This window comes from Fusarium redolens (assembly GCF_020744475.1).
Source record: "Fusarium redolens strain MPI-CAGE-AT-0023 chromosome Unknown BKA55scaffold_2, whole genome shotgun sequence".
Taxonomy (NCBI): domain Eukaryota; kingdom Fungi; phylum Ascomycota; class Sordariomycetes; order Hypocreales; family Nectriaceae; genus Fusarium; species Fusarium redolens.
Genome location: NW_025763665.1, coordinates 316,398 through 335,602, shown reverse-complemented (window position 1 = coordinate 335,602; position 19,205 = coordinate 316,398). Strand labels below are relative to the sequence as shown.

At 46.9% G+C, this 19,205-nt stretch overlaps 4 protein-coding genes and 2 non-coding genes across 6 annotated transcripts; 4 read left to right on the top strand and 2 right to left on the bottom strand.

The window, feature by feature from the left end:
* The first annotated feature begins 8,867 nt into the window (after positions 1–8,867).
* Positions 8,868–10,301, top strand: BKA55DRAFT_553257 (uncharacterized protein). Its single transcript, XM_046191517.1, has 2 exons — positions 8,868–9,655; positions 9,706–10,301. The coding sequence occupies exons 1-2, from the start codon at positions 9,257–9,259 to the stop codon at positions 10,075–10,077; spliced, it is 771 nt and encodes a 256-aa protein (XP_046054604.1). The 5' UTR covers positions 8,868–9,256; the 3' UTR covers positions 10,078–10,301.
* Positions 10,287–10,410, bottom strand: BKA55DRAFT_t34. The gene has a single exon. It is a non-coding gene; the product is annotated as a tRNA-Arg (tRNA).
* Positions 10,411–10,671: 261 nt separating this feature from the next.
* Positions 10,672–10,790, top strand: BKA55DRAFT_t46. The gene has a single exon. It is a non-coding gene; the product is annotated as a tRNA-Leu (tRNA).
* A 731-nt stretch (positions 10,791–11,521) lies between these two features.
* BKA55DRAFT_553255 (uncharacterized protein) lies at positions 11,522–12,802 on the top strand. Its single transcript, XM_046191516.1, has one exon. The coding sequence runs from the start codon at positions 11,642–11,644 to the stop codon at positions 12,449–12,451; it is 810 nt and encodes a 269-aa protein (XP_046054603.1). The 5' UTR covers positions 11,522–11,641; the 3' UTR covers positions 12,452–12,802.
* A 136-nt stretch (positions 12,803–12,938) lies between these two features.
* Positions 12,939–16,699, bottom strand: BKA55DRAFT_589310 (acyl transferase/acyl hydrolase/lysophospholipase; the record flags this gene model as incomplete). Its single annotated transcript, XM_046194916.1, has 6 exons — positions 12,939–14,198; positions 14,253–14,832; positions 14,883–14,976; positions 15,420–15,883; positions 15,941–16,023; positions 16,085–16,699. The coding sequence occupies 6 exons, from the start codon at positions 16,697–16,699 to the stop codon at positions 12,939–12,941; spliced, it is 3,096 nt and encodes a 1,031-aa protein (XP_046054602.1).
* A 476-nt stretch (positions 16,700–17,175) lies between these two features.
* On the top strand, positions 17,176–19,183 carry BKA55DRAFT_553248 (uncharacterized protein). Its single transcript, XM_046191515.1, has 7 exons — positions 17,176–17,451; positions 17,520–17,646; positions 17,700–17,880; positions 17,933–18,324; positions 18,378–18,563; positions 18,614–18,823; positions 18,880–19,183. The coding sequence occupies exons 1-7, from the start codon at positions 17,279–17,281 to the stop codon at positions 19,030–19,032; spliced, it is 1,422 nt and encodes a 473-aa protein (XP_046054601.1). The 5' UTR covers positions 17,176–17,278; the 3' UTR covers positions 19,033–19,183.
* The last annotated feature ends 22 nt before the right edge of the window (positions 19,184–19,205 follow it).

The following is a 19,205-nucleotide window of genomic DNA, read 5'->3' as shown; positions in this document are numbered from 1 at the left end:
CCTGTCACAGCCAATCGTGCAACTGCCCTGCCGGGATGGACCTCAGTCGGTACCTTCCAAATTGACTTCGACTTCCACTACCGACGAGTTTCCAGTTGCACCTGCCAAAGATTCGGGTAGCACGTGCCACAAAGGTATGGGAAAAATTGATACAGGGATGCATCGTGAAGCTTTCTATTAAAGTTCCGACGACATGCGTACATAAGCTTCGATGTTGCGCCGAATATATTCGGGCCATGGTCAGAGTTGTATCGCTTCATATGGATCCATGTGTCGACCAGGTACAAACCAACTGGTGAGTTGCTTACGCCGAGGTGGATTCGACGCGACATCGCTTGCTGCAATGAACCACCAGCAACACGGCTCAGATATCGAGGCGGTACGCACAGATAGACAAAGCTCGTTGGACAAGATACGCACTAAATCGAACAATTACCAGGCATGCGATTGAACCATCTTGATTCTGCACTCATACCAGGTGAAATGGTAATCGCTAGACTCTAGGTCACCGTCTACACCCGTTACCATAAGCCGCTTGTCAAGGAGTGCTCCAACGTAAACAAGGGAACACTTCCTGGCGCCCGCTGGCGTCGGCCGCTGGAGCATGGGTTCAATAAAAGCACAGGACATGATAGGACCTCGGTAATCTGTCTGTGCAAACGTGTGTCTAGTACGTACCATCTCGGCTACCGACGAATACCCTGCCCTGCTAGAACGAGCTGTCAGATCAGTGATCACTCATCAAAAAATCAAATCTCTCCTCCTTCTGCAAAGGCTTCTACCCCGGATCCACTACCGTGTCGCGGATCTCACATGGGACCCAGGCAGGGTATCTTTTTCGACTGCCTATTTCAGCTTCATCTCCGGCCTCTACCCGCAAAAGACACTAGCCGGGGCCCTTTTTTTTTAAACCCTTTCTCACACTCGTTTGTCGCTCGGCCGAGTCCCCAGAAGACCGCCTTGCTCTCCTCCTTCTTGGAACCTCGCTTGTCACTCACAATGCTGTAACGTTGACGCTCAGTCTGTACGAATGGTTTCAGCTCCAGGTAGCATGAACACTATGGAAAAGATCAACAACGTTAAACCCAAATATTTCGGCTCACAGAGATTTTCCCCCGTTAGGAAGTGCCTCACCATGGTTGACAGCTGGTCTTTGCCATCAGCGCCACACACCCAAAGACATAAGACATTGAGCCTTGGCTCTCCTGAGATACCGTCGCTGCGCTGTACGAGGACGTATGAGGGGTTTAAGCCCCCCAATGCCCCTCATTTCAAGGCTGCATAAATAGTACCGTGGCTTTATCATATAACGACAGCATGAAGGATTCTCTTGCAAGGCCTAAGGACAGCAACATCATAAGATGTATGTATATCTCTGATACAAATCTTGCACCCGTCACAATATAATCAAGTCAGTGTCGGAGATCATGAACACATCCCCAACTCGACTTACACTGCGACTCTCATAGGTGCTACAAGGGTAACTGCCGCTAACCAGGGGTGCCAAGCGGCTACCAGGATCTTCGGACCAACGTAACGTGGGCGCTAGGGTTCAAGGGGTGAGTGCAGCCTCCAGGCAACGGCTCTTGACAGCATGGGCACACTGGTGTCAAGTTAGTGAGACCTCCCTCTCCACACCGTTGGGCTCGCCGCTCACTTCTTTCTCTCTCGGTCCCGACGGGAGCGAAAGGAACCTACCTTGACTCGGCATTTCACAGCCACACCAATCACATTGCAGCCTCATCGCCTAATATGGTCAAAAGAGTTGAACCTCATGAGCAAATTCACATTGGTGCCTACACACAAATGTGTGTCAGACGAAATCAGGTCGAGCTTTATTAGGATGCAATTCGTAACTTGCTGGCTTGCCTCGTCAACGAAGCTGTCAGCACATTCGTGGCTCCTGAGTATGTCGTGGTATCAGCCGGGCGCATGTACAGCCTCTCTGGGGTATATGAATGCTCAAACGGAATGGCCCCGTTATAATCCAAGTACGCTGCCCCATGGGAACATCGTGCTGAGGGGCTGTTCAAGTAGAGGATATTCCTCCGAGTTAATCAAACTCTCGCACAGAAGCGCATATGGTTGCAGTGGATCGACATAATAATCACATCGGCAAACGTTAAAGCGTATATCCATAATGCAGATACGGCATTACGTTCCGCTTTGCCATCTCGGTTCGCCAGCCATTGCGAACACTAGATACGCGCTATGCATCATCAAAATTGAAGCCAAGTCCCCTAGAGGAACATCAGGGCCATCACAAACGACACGTGCGATGTCATTCGGTGGCTGGACAATGCTGACATCATGACTCTAAGACATATCTTATTCGTTTAATTCCATGCAAGCCATGCAATTACAACGTACACAATCAAGATACAAAACTCTATATCAAAGCATGCAGTTCTTCGCCTTGGAGACCTCTACGACAATGTTCAACCAAACGCGCATGGTCTTGACAATGTTGACAAAGCCGAACATGCAAAATGCTGTTTGGGAAATGTTCACACAGCTGCCATGACAAACGCGCAACAAACCCGCACTCGTCCAGGACCCCTGAAGAGCCTAAATACAAACTCGCTTAGACTTACTGGAAGCAGACAAGACCTAAAGGTAAACCGGCAATTACAAGATGGTGCGGACCTGGAAATAGACAGATGTGCCGCGGACGGCAAATGTCGATCTTCGGGTCGGATACTAGAGCCACAAGTCCGGAATTAACACTCCGTTGAAGATGACCCAGCCGGTATGTTTACACGCGACAAGATACCGAGTTCCAATTTCGGAAAGGCATTTGAGATGAGCGCATCAGGGGCGTGCAGATCACGACCTACCACGACATCATCGAACTCATCCATGAAGTCACCTTCAATTCCGAGTATGTGAACAATCCTGTTTGTGCATACACACTGTAAATTCTCTCATCCTGTCATCCAACTGCGTTCCCAACGGTCTACTTGTTACAAGGCAGACCCGCCTGTACATATCGAGCGCAGTTCCCCACGCACGTCCAGCCGCAGAATAGACGTCAAGCGCGCGAAAGTCACACGGGTTTACAGATTGGTTACTAAGGAACGCGCTAGCTCTGATCCCTGATAGCTCGCCAATAGCCGCCTGCCTTGGATTTAGACGGATTTCTGCTTTTGTCTTGAGGATTCGGAGACATTTTCAGACCCGGAGACATCTCTGCCGAGATTGAAAGGTATGAAACTATCCGCAATCTAGGCGCTGGTAATTAAGTTTTGCATCCACGGTTTCGATGCGCACTGGACCGAAATGCACTTTTCAGTTTTGTCAGAAAGGTAATTTTTCAACTGCCAGATATAGTACCTCAGATCGTCTGTTATGCTTGACTTGGGTTTTGCAGTAGTCATTTACTGGAGCAAAAGTAAGATAACCACAAAGCTTGCCTGAGCACCGTCGCATTCCTACAATAGACCGAACGCACGCATCATGCCATAATTCTACGCTAGGGCAGTTGCTAGTGTCTCTACATGTCGATAGGAAGGTGATAGATATATGGCACTGGCAACTTACCCAAAGCCCGAGCCAACTTTCTACGGATGGGGGCTGTGCCTTTGTTTTCCCCTAGGCCAGTGGTCAAGGTTATAACTTTAACTCCAATAACCAAACAATTGGCCCACTTGAGAAAACCTTCTCGAATGTTTCCTTCAGGATGGCGCTACTTGATGATCTCTGAAGAGCCTCATCAACATTGGGATATGAGAAGGCAGAATGTATTCGACCGTTTTGAGCACTTGCACATATATGATGAACAACCCGAACTTGTTTTTCTCATCAACACTGCACCCATATTTAAGAACAACATTACCAGACCAAACTGTTCCCTCGGTTCAGACAAGATCTTAGTCGACAGTTCTGGATTTTCAGCTACCTATAGCCACCGTAAACCAGGACCGGTTTTGGTTGGAGACGAAAAAATAACGCAATGATTGGAGGGTAAATGTCCTTGCATCATTTTTCCCACCTCACATCTTCTGGTTCGGCACTCTGGGCCATGGTAATTACAGTGCATGGCATGGAGGATTGGTGAGGGATTACGGTACATTCAGGGGCGTACAACAGTCCGTACTTGACACACACTCAGTGTCGCACGGAGTCAGACAGAGGTCATTTTCTGTCTCAGGCGAAGGTTGGGGGCCTCTGAGTATGAACCAATCATATGTCTTTCGGAGTAATGCCGAACCTGGGCAGGGGGCTGACGTTTGAGAGCGGCATCCGCATGTCAGAGCGAAATTCGCTTGTGATTTTCCCGCTGTCACTCGCGGTATCATCCCATGTTTGGAGATTGATTGCCTTGGAACTTGCTTGATACGGCCATCCCCTTCACGACGGTGCTATGACAAGGTTTGCTGTGCCTGGTTTGAGCCTCTCGGCAGTCTACAGTATGCCCCAGACACAAGCCAATGTAGGTACCTGTTGTACTGATCTGATTTGAACAGCATTTCCACGCAACATGTCCTCTTTCGATGTTTATACGGCTACTCCAATGTCGTTGGTCTAGTTGAAAGCACGGTTATCCCTCAGGTGTTTGCTTGTTCAACGACCTGCCAAATTGGAGATGCCAGTACGTAAGAACCATCCGTATCTGCATGAGTGACATATTCAACACAAAACTTTGAAAATTTATCTGTTTGATCGACAACGGCGCTGAGCATCAGCCCTGGGTGGGATCAACAGACATACCGTATTCTCGATGTGGTATTATTACGACAAGATGGACTTGTAACGCGCACACAAAATCCACGTACCTTTGGGTACGAACATGTGACACTGACTTGTATCCCGGGTCATTTATGACAGATTTGGTTTTGGCGCCGGCTTATTCACCCGATCTGGATCAGATACAAAGCAAAAAAAGCAACAAGTACCGGCATCCTAATGCAACAGTCCCGCAACCTCCATGGGCCATGTCCTGGGGAGTCTTAGCTTTTGGGGTCTCTCTCCCCTACACAATCCAACAGCGCATTGATTGGATTGCGAATCCCGAATCCCTCTCTCTAGACTCTAGTACTCTAGGTACTGTACCCGGCTACAACGCTATCTCTAGTTCTGGCTGAGTCATGAATTTTGTGGATTTGATGAATTCATTGACTCGGCGAATCCCCATCGGCATATCGCCCAACTTACTTTCACGGCATTATCTGACGGGCTAGGGTTTAGCGTCCAGAAAAACAGGAGAAACAAACAAGTGAGAGATCCACCAAGATTGGGATATCTCGGTCCCGTACGGTAGCGTATTGTATCTCGCTACACCCCAAGGGCAAAGCATTTGCGAACGGACGAATGCGCAACCAAATTACTTCTTTAGCCCTTCCTTCCTTCCTTCCTTCGCTCGCTCGCTCGTTTGCTGGCGTGCCTTGTTGGTGCAGTAAGATGCAATATCACACTGACGCGGCCGAGAATCACGCCGTAGAGCGGCTTATCCGAACCCCCCCGCCCCCATCATGAGTCTACGGTCACAGGATCCAGGGGTCTAGGCCACTGTCTATGGTCCAGTCCATTGCAGCGTTGTTGGGCAGGATATAACGTTACTTGGCATCACTCGAGCGATCCTCCTACAGTATGAATCTCAAGTGTCGTCAGCCAGTCAGTCAGACACACCCGTGTAAGTGAACAGAGATCAGCACAGAAAGATTTACAGCACCAAATGGGCGATTTATGCGGCTCGTCCGGGATATATTCCGCTATGCCCTGCTCCGAGGAGATATTAGGCGAGCAACAAGGTTTTGGAAGTTCTGGGGTCGGGCGGCCGAAACTACGGACTTCTGTTTGAGAGTCGATGGTCTAGCCCAGCTGTCCAGGTACCACACCTGGGATATCTGTGGCGCAGGCGCGACACATTTTGATTGATACTGGCTCTGTTTTAACAGCTACCGGCGCGCCAGCTATGAACTGGCCAGGTATTTAGGTGCCGGGCCCAAAACCTAAATCAACTTAGTGTGTTTCTCGGCATTTCGTAAAAGTCCGTAGATCGGGTAAGGATATCCAAGATGAAAAGACGACAGCTTTTTGTTCGAAATTGTTTATCCTTCAGGGTATCCACAGAGCCTTGAGTCAAGTGAGTTCATTCTCACAGAACTGCGATATCTGGATCGGAACTAAGCCCCGTCTGTGCCGCTCTGATGATGGGGTCAACATCCCCTTATTTGTCTTGGCACGGTACTCTGGCCGTCTTGTGTTGGCTCTGGCTGCTTATCACCTACGCGGGAAACCATTTCCGTGATGCACTGGTGGTGCTACAATACCTAGCCTTGAGAGAAATGCCTCCATCGTCAACCAACAGACATCCATGGTTTGATGGTATACGACTCAGCTCCACCGGTACTTGTAGCACCAAACCCGTTGTCGCTGTGATTCCGACGCCCTGTGTTCTAGCCATGGATACGGAGTACGGGTTCAGTTCTGAATACATACATTGTGTTGGGTCCAGTTCAGGTCACCCAATTATTGAAACCGGTAGTATGGTATGAGACCTGCGAACAGGTATCCCAAATGGTCGCAGGATTGTGGCGAGAGGCAGTCAGTCACCAACAAGGACAACTGTCAAAGCGCCAAGAAACCGGGGTCTCGAGATTCTGACCACTCAGAAGAGCTTCTGTCCGATGAGTGTATTAAACAGGGATAGGGGTTCTCATCGTGGGTGAAGACAATGGCAATGGCAGTGACAATGTCGCAATGTCGCAATGAAGATTGACATGGGGCTTCTGCCACATGCGGTAATGCAACAGTCTCACATGCCGGTAAGTGGAAGTTCTACGGTTAACTTGTTTATTAATATTTCTTATTACCGGGAAGTTGATAGAGCCCTGCCATATAGGTTAGGTGACTTATTGTCATAGGGTGACATGATATCAGAAGCTTGATATTGAATGCTTATGTTTATAATAGTCTGTAGTAATGTTTCAATAACCGTGTTCTCATACCCTGTATTTAGTCTTTTTCTTTCTTTCTTATAGTATGTGACTGGCTTCTCTGTTAATATTGTCACGATATGTGCTGTATGTGGTGTTTAACGATTGCTACTGCTAATGGTGATCAGTGGTGTAAGTCCATGACACTGAGTAAAGTCCGGATGAGTTCGATAAACCCCCATAACGGTAGGTACGCAGAAGACCCCTATACAAGTAACAGCTCGTTACTCGTAATTGTGGCACCTACTTGTTTATTTGACAGAAGAATGGATCAAGGTGCTATGAGCTGGTATCACGACCTATGGTGACCCCGCCGACAACATCATCAGCCACAGAAAGGGACTGAGAATGAGAGATCAATATCTATTAATTGAACAAGACTCGCGTATATTGGATATATAATAGTAGCACAAAGTAAAGCTGATTTATGCGACTGTCTCGTGTATCGCTGTGCTTCCTGTCCATGATACATACTGGTGATCCATGGCAGAAGTGAGAATAGAATATCTCTAAGACGGTTGACATGAGAATTGACACATAACATGCTCAAGCATACGAGCGGTGTATTAAAATAACAATATATGAGTTTTGACCTTGAGAGTTCATGAGTTTCTGCTTGAGCTGATACTCTTTGATGCCCCTGACTCATATCCTGAAAGACGATCAAGTCTTCAGTCCCTTCAGCTACCATGAGAGAACCACATGGGAATGATATTTGGAGTTCCAAGTAGAAAAGATTGTTGCATCGGGTGCTCCTTATGACGAACAATTGCTTAGAGACCACAGTGTCATGCTGGCCTGTCAAACTCAGGGCGAGCTTCACGGGAGGATAAGACGGACTGAAGATCGTAGGTTTGAAAGAAAGTTAGATTAAATGAACCTGTTTGTTTAGTGCAAATACACTGTCTTAGGGTCTTTCCCATGGATGTCAACATTTGAGTAGTGCCATGTGAGCTTCTGCCATTTCCTATATGCTTCAATATAAATCCATCAAAAGCGTCCAGGAACGATCTGAGAGCGCCAAGATAAGTCAATTGCGAGAAAAAGCCTATATGAAGTCAAGAACATGGCTTCTCATATTGTTTCTCTCATTAAAAGAATTGTCATTAACTTTTATAATTCTCCAGAACAAGTCATTGTTTCGAGGGTGAACTTCATCGACCTGTCAAGCACGACACATTTAGATCAGTAAAAAACAGATCAGGTATACATTGTGTTATTCTATAGTCCCTTTATATGTTTAGAGTGAAAGTCTGTGAAGAGACTCTTTCTGGTCGTGGGCATGTGTCTAAAAGGGGTGATGACAGTATACGTATGATTCTTGACTCCAGGGGGCATGTGGAATGGAAATCGAAGATATAAAACGAAGTTGGAGCTATTTCAGACATACTACTTGAGTTATACTGCAGGTAGTATTGAGGAGCATGAAGTAGGGAGTGTCGCTCGAAGTTCACCATGTAGAACACTCGCATCGGGGTGCATAGCCCTCTAATATCAGTGAACAGCAGAAAGAAAATATAAGCGACTGTAATGAAAGTTGCTAATGTATCACTCAATTTTATGCCCGTGCTCAGCGTCGTGTTGTATGCAAATGGTCGATGCTGGCCTTCTGATGTCAAGCAATATCGATGCCACAACTGAAGCATCGGCTTTTACATTCATCTAATATTGAAGAACTATGAAGTATTATTTATGAAGATATGAGATTTCATTGTTCATATACTTGTAGAATGAGACGTGGCTGAGTTCTACTGAGTTTGTTGCCCAGATTGTGACTTGTATATCAACGGTGACCATGACCAGACTTTTCATGAGATATACAAAACAGTTCAATATTGGCTAGTAAAAGATCGACCAGAACCATATAGGCTATGTATAGAAAGCTGCGACAATGATTTCAGAAAAGAAGTTGAAGAGGATTGCTGTCGTTGTTATACAACGGGATGATAATTGAGACTATAGCAAACCCATCGCGATAGTATAAATGGTCACGAAAATAAACCGCAAAAAGGGACACTCCAATTATACAAACGTAACGTCATAACTAAGAGGATGATTAAAGCCGTGCAACTGCTGCGGGTGAAATCGCCCTCGCGTAAGACGAAGTCGTATGACTTTGTTGGTAGATTCAACAAAGCGAACAATGCGGCTTATTTCACGGTATATTACGTATCGGATTTCGGGGTTGACACAACATCAAACCCTTTTGTATTAACCAACACTCCGAATTGGTTGTGCTGGTCTGATGGAATATAAGAAATGCGATAAACCGTCTTGATATCTCACTTGCCTCTTCATAGTCATCTATTGTTCACAAAATGACATCGCGGCTTAACTCCATCTTCCGTTCCTTTTCCAACCTCAGTCCACAGAATCGACGTTTGGCCATCGCGGCTTCAGCCGGGGTAATTATTGGTATCCCGGTCTTTCGTATCGCAGCCGAAGACTACCGTGGATATCTTGCTCTCGGGCCCGGAGGTCCACCTCACAACCTCATCGGGTGGATTGGCCAAATCCTCCTAAAGCCTCTGAAGAAGGAACCTTTTCATACGAGCTGCTATGATGAGAAAGCGTGTGAGAAGGTGGGCCCTAACGGACACGTCGCTTTCTTGAGTGAGGGTGATGTTCCTGTTCGTGAAGCACCGAGGCCGACGATAGGGAAATGGACGGCCCCGAGTCGACAGTTGACGGATATGGCGAAGCAGCCTCTAATCGATGTATGTGTATTGCTCCAGCAGAGGGTCATTCTTTTAGCTAACAGCGTCAGCGTTACCAATCATTCCTCTCATCTCTAGCATCATCACCTTCTGCAAAGCTCAAGATCGCAACATCTCTCGCAGAGCGACGAGGCCCAGCCCTCTTTGTAGCTTCCGACAAACCTTCCCACCCTATAGCAAAGCGCACAGGAGGAGAGATCGGGCACATGCATGGGAGCGATGGTTCAATGCATATTAATCTGGCTCCAAAGGATGCGAAGCTTGTTTTAGATAGAGGCTGGGGTCAGCGTCACCCGCTGAGTGGTACTGTTCTGTATTTGGGTAACGTGATGGTTTATGCGCCGAGAAATGAGGATGAGCTTGAGGTTGTGAAGAATATCACGAGAGCAGGTGTGAGGTTTATGCTTGGTGAAGAGTCTTAGTTCAGAGGAATGCTCTTGAAAACATCTGTGTAATATCATGCTCAGAGATACATCAGCCATTATATGCAACTGCCAATTGTGTACCCGCAAGTGATACATATCCATGGCAGATCACGACCCCAAAAATGATATAGACGGCGCAATAAATCTCATAACAAAAAACAAGGAACAGACTCATGAGATTCATAAAAAATGCAAAAAAAGAAACCTAGCAATTGCACGTTTCGATCGTGCGACCTCCGGGTTATGAGCCCGGCTGTGTCTGTTAGTATCATTGGCCAACTGATGCATGTTGTAGAGAAACATACCGCGCTTCCACTGCGCCAAATTGCTTTCTTGGTGAAAGAGAACAGTGAATTCGTCGTCCATATAGCCCACCTGTTCACGGTCATAGAAGCGGGGGCGGGGTAACCTTATCGACAGCATTGGACATCATCATTGAAGCAAAAAACCAAATGAATTAAAAATTATTTGATAATATGTTGTTTACTGGGTTTAATAGTGTGTTATTTCTTTGCGTCGCTTGAGTTTTGTATAGTCCAGAATGTCTCCTCATATTAATGTGAATTTGCAAAGCCGCCTGTCACCCAAGAAAGCAGCTTGGCGCAGTGGAAGCGCGGTATGTTTAACTGACTCCATAAAATCTACACAACTAACTCATCTCAGCCGGGCTCATAACCCGGAGGTCACTGGATCGAAACCAGTAGCTGCTATTGTATTCATTTTTTGCTCCTGTCTAAAGAAAGCTTCCTTTTTAATATTTCTGTACATTGGAATTCTCTTTCAGGCTGCATGTTGCGCTACTGCTGCGTATTCAACATCATTAACGACGTATAAGATATTGCGATGCTTGCATGCACAGTTTCAAGCACAAGACCCTTCATCAAAATTAACAAGCATGTTCGTTTTGTCCGAGATGATCATTTGCCGCTAATACGACAGTACTGAAAGGAATCTGTATATGTTGGAATGCGCCGCTAGGATGAATCTCAAGTCCCTGAGCTGCCGCTGATCTTCTTATTAAAACTCCAGCGTTAATATTGCTAGTCGAGGCTATGCACTCAGAGCAACAATTAAACTTGCATCAAGAAGATGAGCCAATTACTACAGAATTATTGGCCACAGTTTTCCTTTTTCGCATAGCGTATCTCCAAGCTTGAATTGCGCCGCAATGCTCGTCTATCTGTGACATCTTCACAGCCCATTCTGGAGATGATGAAGCGCCGGAAATAAGCCCTAAAGGGAAATTGACCAGCCTGCCAGCCTTACAAGGGCGCCTAACAACGTCATAACCAATCGCTAATACCGAGCTAAGACTGCGGCAGTGCTTCAGCGGCGTGGAGATCTGCTGATCTTTTCCGTAAACAGTAGCGATGCAGCGCTCACCTTCAAGAGAAGGATCACAGTTATTGAGTATATAAGTTGAAGCAATTGCCAAGGTATAGAAATGATATCAATACAATAAGTCAAGACATTCAAATACAAAGACCAAAGTATTACATTCATCAAGTTCAATTTTCGATATTCTCAATACCACAAGCACTTTCTTCCAACACATCTCATAATGGGTCACTCAAACTCAAAACTTCAAACTCATCAGCTCTCAGCTGGCGGAATCGAAAAGGGAATCCCACCCGTCATCCGCGTCTCATATGAATCTGGCTGGAGAAAATATGCCTGCTTCGCTCGCATGAGCCTTCTCCTCAGCGGCCCTAACGGCGAGCCCATGTACACACTCAACTTCGTCAAGGGCTTATACGGCGACATCATCCTCCACAGCGGATCAACCATTGATTCCCCACCACTGGCTGCTTCTGGCAGACAATCAAGCTGCCGCGACGACTATTTGATCACATTGCCTTCACTTTCCGGCAATGGCCCTCAAGAGGAGATCCTCCGTCGTCCTAAAGGGCTGAAGGGACGATTCTGGTTTGCTATTCAAGTCGGCCATGGCCCAGACCAGCGCGTGGAGCGTTTCGAATGGCGACGTTCTCGAGGCACTGAAGTCAAGAGCGTTGGTCAATCACGCTGGGGCGGATACAAGCTCGTCCGTCTCGGCAGCACAAACGCCAAGGAGGAATACTTCCCAAGTGAAGAAGATCTCCACGATGGTAGCACCAATGGAGAGGGCTATACCAGCGATGGCAAGGAGGTCGTTGCTGTCTGGGGCAGCACAAACTGTCTCAAGAGTTTGTCAGGTGTTGGAGAGTTTCAGTTCCGAGGAAGCGGTGCTACAGGCGAGTTGGGTCAGTTGTGGGCGTTGATGGCTGTCATGAGCTGCATGTCGATCTGGCAAAAGGTCCAGAGAGATAATGCTACAGCTGGTGCATCGTCTTCATCGGCTGCTTCGGCTTCTGTAGCAGCATCTGCTTAGTCGATGCCTCTATTTATATTTTACCTTATCAGCGTGTGTTTCTTTTTGTTCAGAGGAGGGTCTTATGATATCCATGTTGCGATGATGTCTTTTCCAATAGAAATTAGAGTACTTGATATTTGTTTTATAAACAGTGTTCTACTATGAGACTAAGTCATATAGTAAATTTCGTGATGTGTTTTCAACAGTTGAAGGGGTTGAGTATTTGAGTCTAAGCTGTACCTGCCTCGTGCACGGCTCACGCCTCCACCACAGCTCCACAAGCCCGCAGTAAAAATCTAGTGTCGCGATAGCTTCATCGCCCACAAAAATTGACAAAAAAACATACAACAGCGGGGATTCGCTGGTCGTCACCGACCCAACTACTAATCTGCCCCTTACTAGCTTGACTATGGGAGAGCGGACGGGATCCCGTATTTTCTAGTAGGTATGGTCGTATGTACTGACTGATCACCAAATGCAGATTATATGCGGGCTCGTCCAAGCTTCACTGGCGCTTCGCTCTCTCAACTAGACGCTCAGCACACATTCCAATTTGTTGTTGACCCTCATTAGAACTCAGATAGGCCTCAGCCAGACGTTCAATCTCATCCATGCGCTCCACAGCGGCGAGGTCAATGGCTCCAAGTTCAAGTGTACCGTTGAGTCGAAAGTACTCTTCTTTCCTAATATCTTCAAATCTAGGGTCCTCGAGAATGGCTTTGTGGTGCTTCTCTGTGCTTGTGGCCATATTAATCATGTAGTTCATGAACCCCGTAACTCCTGCGCTCACATCTGAGGCTTGGTACACACCAGTACCAACACTAATCACGGTCGAGATCTTATCATCGGGGAACTCTTGCTTGGCTTCTTCGATCACTTCAATGACGGGGTTATTACTCTCAAGTCCACCATCGAAGTAAGAAACGCCGCCGGCTTCTATGTGTGGGAAATACATCGGCGCTGCTGATGTTGCTCGTGCTGCTTCCCAGATCTTCAACCGTTCAGATGGAACATGTCTTTGTTGGTCAAGAGGCTCATAAGATCGTATTCGTTTCACTTTCTCCTCGTACTTGGGCATGGCGCAGACAAAAGAGTACGTGGCAGACTTCATGTCGGTGATGAGAGTCAGATCTTCCTCGCGGCAGCCACTCTGTCTTACCATAGCCGAGTCACTCGGGAGAAGGTTCTCTTTGATAGTGCGACAAACGGCTTCTTTGAGTTTATCGCCATCGAACCACGGCCATTTAAAAGCAATATTGCTGGCCTTGCGGAGATTCTCCAGGGCAGGCACCTTGAACTTCCTAGCAAACACTTCCTTGGACAGAGACTTGTAAGCCTGAATACAAAGCTGAGTGTCCATCTGAAGCCGGCCAAGCATGATTGCTAGCAAACCTCCTGTACTTGTCCCACCAATGAGGTCGAAATAGTCACAAGGCTTTTTGTGTTCTGCACCAGGGCCTTCAAGGCGTCGTGTCTCTTGCATTAGCCGATCAATAACAATGATGCTAAACAATCCCTTGACACCGCCTCCATCAAGTGACAGAAGGCAAAGACCTCGAGATTCGGGAGCGCTCGACCTATGCAGTCGAGTTTCGAGGTCCATAGCTCGAATCATAAACGAATCAAGAGCGTCGAGGACACGAGCGAGGTTCTCATCTCGTGGACTTTTGAAGCAAACGAGGGACTGGTGGTCCAGATCTAAAGGCATGGTAGGAACAGGGCGGGCGACCAGAGTTGACTCTTCCTGAGTAATAAGCACACGTCTCTGGGCTCACATGTTAGCTTCAGGTCTGGAACACGAGTGACAAGATTCACTGACACTAAGTCCACCAGGCCCCTTGGTTTCATAGAAGCAATTAATGGGGAGGTTCTCCCCACCGAGGCGACGAAAGGCATGATTAACACGAAAGGTGGTATACATGGCCTTTTCCAACTCATGAGAGTGACCGCCCAATGTACCTGAAGCCCCGCGACTCAAAGCCCTCCAAAACTCTGGGACTTCAAGCTTTGCACGACTCATGTCTCTGTCTTTATGGATTGTCCCAAAGAACACATAGCCACGAATCTGGCTATGAAGCGCTTTGTATTCTGGGTCATCTGCATTAGAAGGGTGTGTAGCAACATACACCTGTTTGAGAATAGTGCCACCAAAACTGTGGCCGAGAAAGATAATCGGTGACTCTGAGCGGTTCTCTTGACGGCGGTCTCTGATGATATCATGAATTAGACCGTTTATGCCTGGAGGGTGTGCTGATAAAGTAGAGAGCATATCTGGACAATTGAGAGAGAGGATTCTGCATGATGGGAACTTGGGTACGAGAGCGTGTTTGAGCCAGCAGTATCCGAAGGAGCTCCAAGTACGATTCCAATCACCTCCTAGGCCATGAAGAGCTATGATACTGAGATTAACTTGTTAGTATGTGGTTTGGTGGCATCGAGTGCTGCTTACTCTGCAGATGCTTGATCCGACGTGTTGTTTCCGCCTGTAAGAGAATGAATCGTCCGACCATTATACGATGCCATTTTGAGTTGGCAACACTGCTCTTGGTAAAACCCAACGCAGTGGGCAGTTCAGTACAAAATTACAGACCGATTTGATTCTTGCATGCTCTCAAGCCAAGTTCATATTTTTGGCTGTTGGCCCTTCATGAGGGCCAGCATGCAGCTATGGCTTCGACGATGCTAGCATGGTAGCGACATGCATATGCAGTGGCATATTCAAGACAGCTGAAAAGCAGGCTGGCGCTTCGAAGACTTCATGAGACTGATAGACCAATCCAGGCCTAGTTTCATCAGACAGAGGCATGGTTACTGTGCAAGCACCCATGTGAGGTACAAGATGCTACCTTTCCAATGGGGTATCATTTGTGCCGATCAGGCAGATATTTGGCAAACACAAATGTTGGAAAGATAATTCAGTTTTCGCTAACCCCTCACGAGAAGTGTAAATGATAAGAGTCTAGAATCAGACCATTATCTTACTCACCCACAATCGCCATAACCTCAGCTGTTGCACCAGAAATACCACGTATCCCACTCGTGGCCTGCTCAATGAGCTTCTGATCAATGGCCTTCAACTTCGCCTTTGCAGGAAACTCCAGAATATTCTGCAAGATCCCATTCAATCTCGCCGCCATTCCCCGCCTGGTCTTCTCGTATTGGCATTCCTGCAGTTCTTGCGATATCTCAAAGATGTTGAGCCTCGCCTTCTCCAGTGCCATCTGCACTTCGCAAAGAGTCTTGAACGCTCTGCTTGATTCTTGACGAATAGTCAAGTTTGCGCTTTGGATCTGCTTGATTTGGTCCATGTAGTAGGCGCAACTGTCGTGGTGACGACCTGATTGTGCCATTTGGAGTTCAAGCGATTTCAGTTCTGAGTCGTGGCTTTGGACAAGAAGCTCGTGCTGTTCTTTTTGTACCCTGAGGGCTTCTTGTTGCTCAGAACTCATACTGCGTGTGGCATCATCGTGTCAATGGGGACCATAGAATGCAGTTTGGATGACTTACAGAGTTTTGACACCGGCTACTATTCCTACCGAAATACCAACAAATGGCATTGCAAAAGCTCCCGCTGCCGCAAGTACCGTAACCTGAAGACCGAAGAATTAGCAAGAGATTGATCATTGCTCGAGCATAGGTGGCTATCCTCACCGCTCCCCAAGTATTTTTCCAGGCTCTTGCAGAGTCATGATCCGCTGTGAGCTCCTCAAGCCGTTGAATCTGCTGTGTCAACTCTGCCATTGCCCCAGAACACTCCACATCCTGATTCTGAATCTGATATTTGAGGTCTTCCAACTCCTGCTTCAGCTCAGCTTCAGCAGCTCTCATGGCTTGAAGGTTCTCCTCAACTCCAGAGTGACTAATTTGCGAAAAGTCCTTCTGGAAGCGTGTAGTATCATCGATACTCTCTCCTATGACTTGCCCGGCGTATTCAAACTGTGTCTCGACTTTATGTACACCATTCTTGAGTTTCGCCGTAGTCTTGTTCACGGTATGTTCTGTTCGTCGATCAATGCCGATTAAACGAAGAGCCGATTTGAGATGTGGACTGCGGTCGTGCCATGCAACTAGACGTTTATCGTGTTTGCGAACGAGATTTATGACTTGGAATAGACTCTTGACGGCTTTCTCAAGTGAAGAACTGCATCGTTCGGATTGTGTGGCTCGCATTTCTAAGTCGGCTGCTTTGAGGGACTGGTGCTGTGATTGCAGCACAGTCAAGCGAGCCTGGAAATGAGATAATGAGATTCCTCCCGAGGTTGACATTTTGGTTATTGAGGCCAAATTATAGAATTGGATACAATGGTAGGATTGAATCCAATCCCAGGATTGAGGGTAGGAGTTGAAACTACTCGGCAATTCTTGAAATGCGATGCCGAGCCTGATAAATCCATACACTATTAAGACTCGACAGGCTCTCTCCTACAGCGACCACGACAATGTTGCATGCATGTTGCCCTTGTATAAACTATCAGGTACTCCCTTGGGAAGAGCTGAAAACTAAAATGCGGGCGCCTACCATGCATATGTCGACCCCTGTCTCTGAACGAGGCTTTGGCTTTTATCGTGAGCGGGGATAGGCTCAACGAGGGTTGAAACTGCCCTTAGTTTGCATATGGAATTCCCTGGTAAAGGATAGGTGCAGATGAAACGCTGGCACATATACATTGAGATACTTCTTGGACATGGGTAACCCCTCTTAAGTCGATCAGTCGGCGCAGTGCTTCTGGGATAAAGCTGTGTCTTTTAGATTTTGAAATTCTATCGATGGATATTTAATCGCCTTTAAACTTTCTGTCTGTTGTACTCAATCCCTTAGGAACATCCGATATCGCCAGCTCCAACATGGGTAGCTTAGTTCGGTTCCCGGCCGAGATGTCTCAAGGACCTCGTGATAATCTGTTAGAGCCTTTGATCAGAGCCGAGTTGCTTACTCAGAAGCTTCAATTGTGTCTCTACATTTCTACGACAAGTAATGCCACCTCTGTCTTTCTAGTAGACGCGGATGGCTTCCCTGGGTAAGAAACTTCGTCCATGTCAATAAGCACTTTGGTCTCTGAAACTTGAATACTAACACTATTATCAGGAGCGATAATCTGTCTACAGCCCTGGCTGAGCATTGCCATATGGGGCTCGACAAATTGGTGGAAACACATGGAGCTTTCTACAGTATCTACATGAAGACCAAGTCCATGATACAGGATACGGGAACGGTAAGAGTAACGAACCAGCTCATGCGTACTAATACCAACTTCTTGATTACTAGCTGAACGCACTTCAAAGTACTTTTGGTGTTCCCGGCGAGAAAGCGTCTTTCGATAGGCATCTCAGGAAGCTCACAAACGCAACGGAAGTATGCAGAAAACAATGCGATGAACTTGACAAAAGTCTTCAAGCCTGGCGTGCTTCCGTTGACGAATTCAGTCGTCGTATCAGCAAGACCAAAGGTCAGTCACCACAGGATTCTTACAAACTGTACAGTCTTAGTAATGGCAATAGACATTATGAACCAGGAAGAGAACGCAACAAACAAAAAGATCGGTACTCTGAAGACCGAGATAGACGACCAGATCTACAACCAAGATAGAGCTCAAGCAAACGAAGATGCCGCTCGAGCCCGGCGAGAGGATCTTTCTAGGCAAAAGAACAAATTAGCAAATCAAATTGGAACCATCATCCAGTCTGCTGGTTCTGCAAACATCGGTGGAAAGATGCTCATGGCTGGAGGTCAGATGGCCGCTACGTGGATACTCAACCTCTGGGCGAGCAACGATCTCCAATCTGCGCAGAGTAACATGCAAGATCAGCTTGAGCGAGGCCAGGAGTATAGACGACGTAAGGAAGAGGCCGAGGTCGACATCCAGAAGCTTTCGACGCAAGCTAATGAACTGGTAAAATGCCCTTGTCCCAGGTTCAGTTACACAATACTGACCACCCGGCACAGAAACAATGCATTGAAGTCTTGCAGCCTGTTCAATTGCTGCTTCACGGTATTATAGATTGTCTCCGTAATGCTGCAATTCACCACAACGAGATGCTCGCCAAAATGCAGTCATTTCTCGAGAGTTGTTCTGAGTCCAAGGAAATAGCTACAGGAATTCCTGAAGGGCTTTCCTTTGGAGATACCCTGGTAAACTATCCCATATCCTCTTTGATTGCATACAAAACTGATATTTATAGGACTTTCTAAACGAAATTCAGCTGATGCGCCAAGGTGCACTCGAAATCGGACACTGGTCACTCATCTACTCCAAGGTGATTCAACAGACAATGATGAAAGGCTTTCAGCAAAATGAAACAAGCTTCTCACATGAAGATGTACTTTTCACCATCCAACAATCTCGACAGCAGGCGATCGAATCTGGAAGCGCAAAGCTTATTGCAGGCCAGGTACCACTCACTCACTCTCTTCCTGAGCCCATCAGGTAAACTAACATCTTGTCTAGTTGAAGCAACAGCATGGGGCTGAGGTTGAAGCCATCAGGAAGGATCACGATGAGGTCGTTGGAAAGCTGAAGAGGAAGAATGAAAAAGAAATCAGGAAGATGGCGAGAAGTGGCAAGATGAGAAGACTACTCCCCTTTTCCAAGGCGTCATAGTCCTTTTTCAGCTTGGCCTCTGAGTCTAGCCGGAGGTAGTGAAAACACATTTAAAGAAGTCAACGGCACTGAGATGTAAGAGAAAGCCTTAGATATAGCACATAAGCTTGAGTCTCTCAACTAGCTTCCAATAAGAGCTATTGATCATAAACTATTTTCTGGTTTGCATAAAT

What these genes read in the sequence shown, in the direction of transcription:
- BKA55DRAFT_553257 (XM_046191517.1), top strand. Translation starts at nt 9,257, where the DNA reads ATGACATCGCGGCTTAACTCCATCTTCCGTTCCTTTTCCAACCTCAGT. An exon ending in CGAAGCAGCCTCTAATCGAT is followed by an intron (nt 9,656 to 9,705) that starts GTATGTGTATTG and finishes TAACAGCGTCAG; the next exon opens with CGTTACCAATCATTCCTCTC.
- BKA55DRAFT_553255 (XM_046191516.1), top strand. Translation starts at nt 11,642, where the DNA reads ATGGGTCACTCAAACTCAAAACTTCAAACTCATCAGCTCTCAGCTGGC.
- BKA55DRAFT_553248 (XM_046191515.1), top strand. Translation starts at nt 17,279, where the DNA reads ATGGGTAGCTTAGTTCGGTTCCCGGCCGAGATGTCTCAAGGACCTCGT. An exon ending in GACGCGGATGGCTTCCCTGG is followed by an intron (nt 17,452 to 17,519) that starts GTAAGAAACTTC and finishes CACTATTATCAG; the next exon opens with GAGCGATAATCTGTCTACAG. An exon ending in TTTCCTTTGGAGATACCCTG is followed by an intron (nt 18,564 to 18,613) that starts GTAAACTATCCC and finishes TGATATTTATAG; the next exon opens with GACTTTCTAAACGAAATTCA.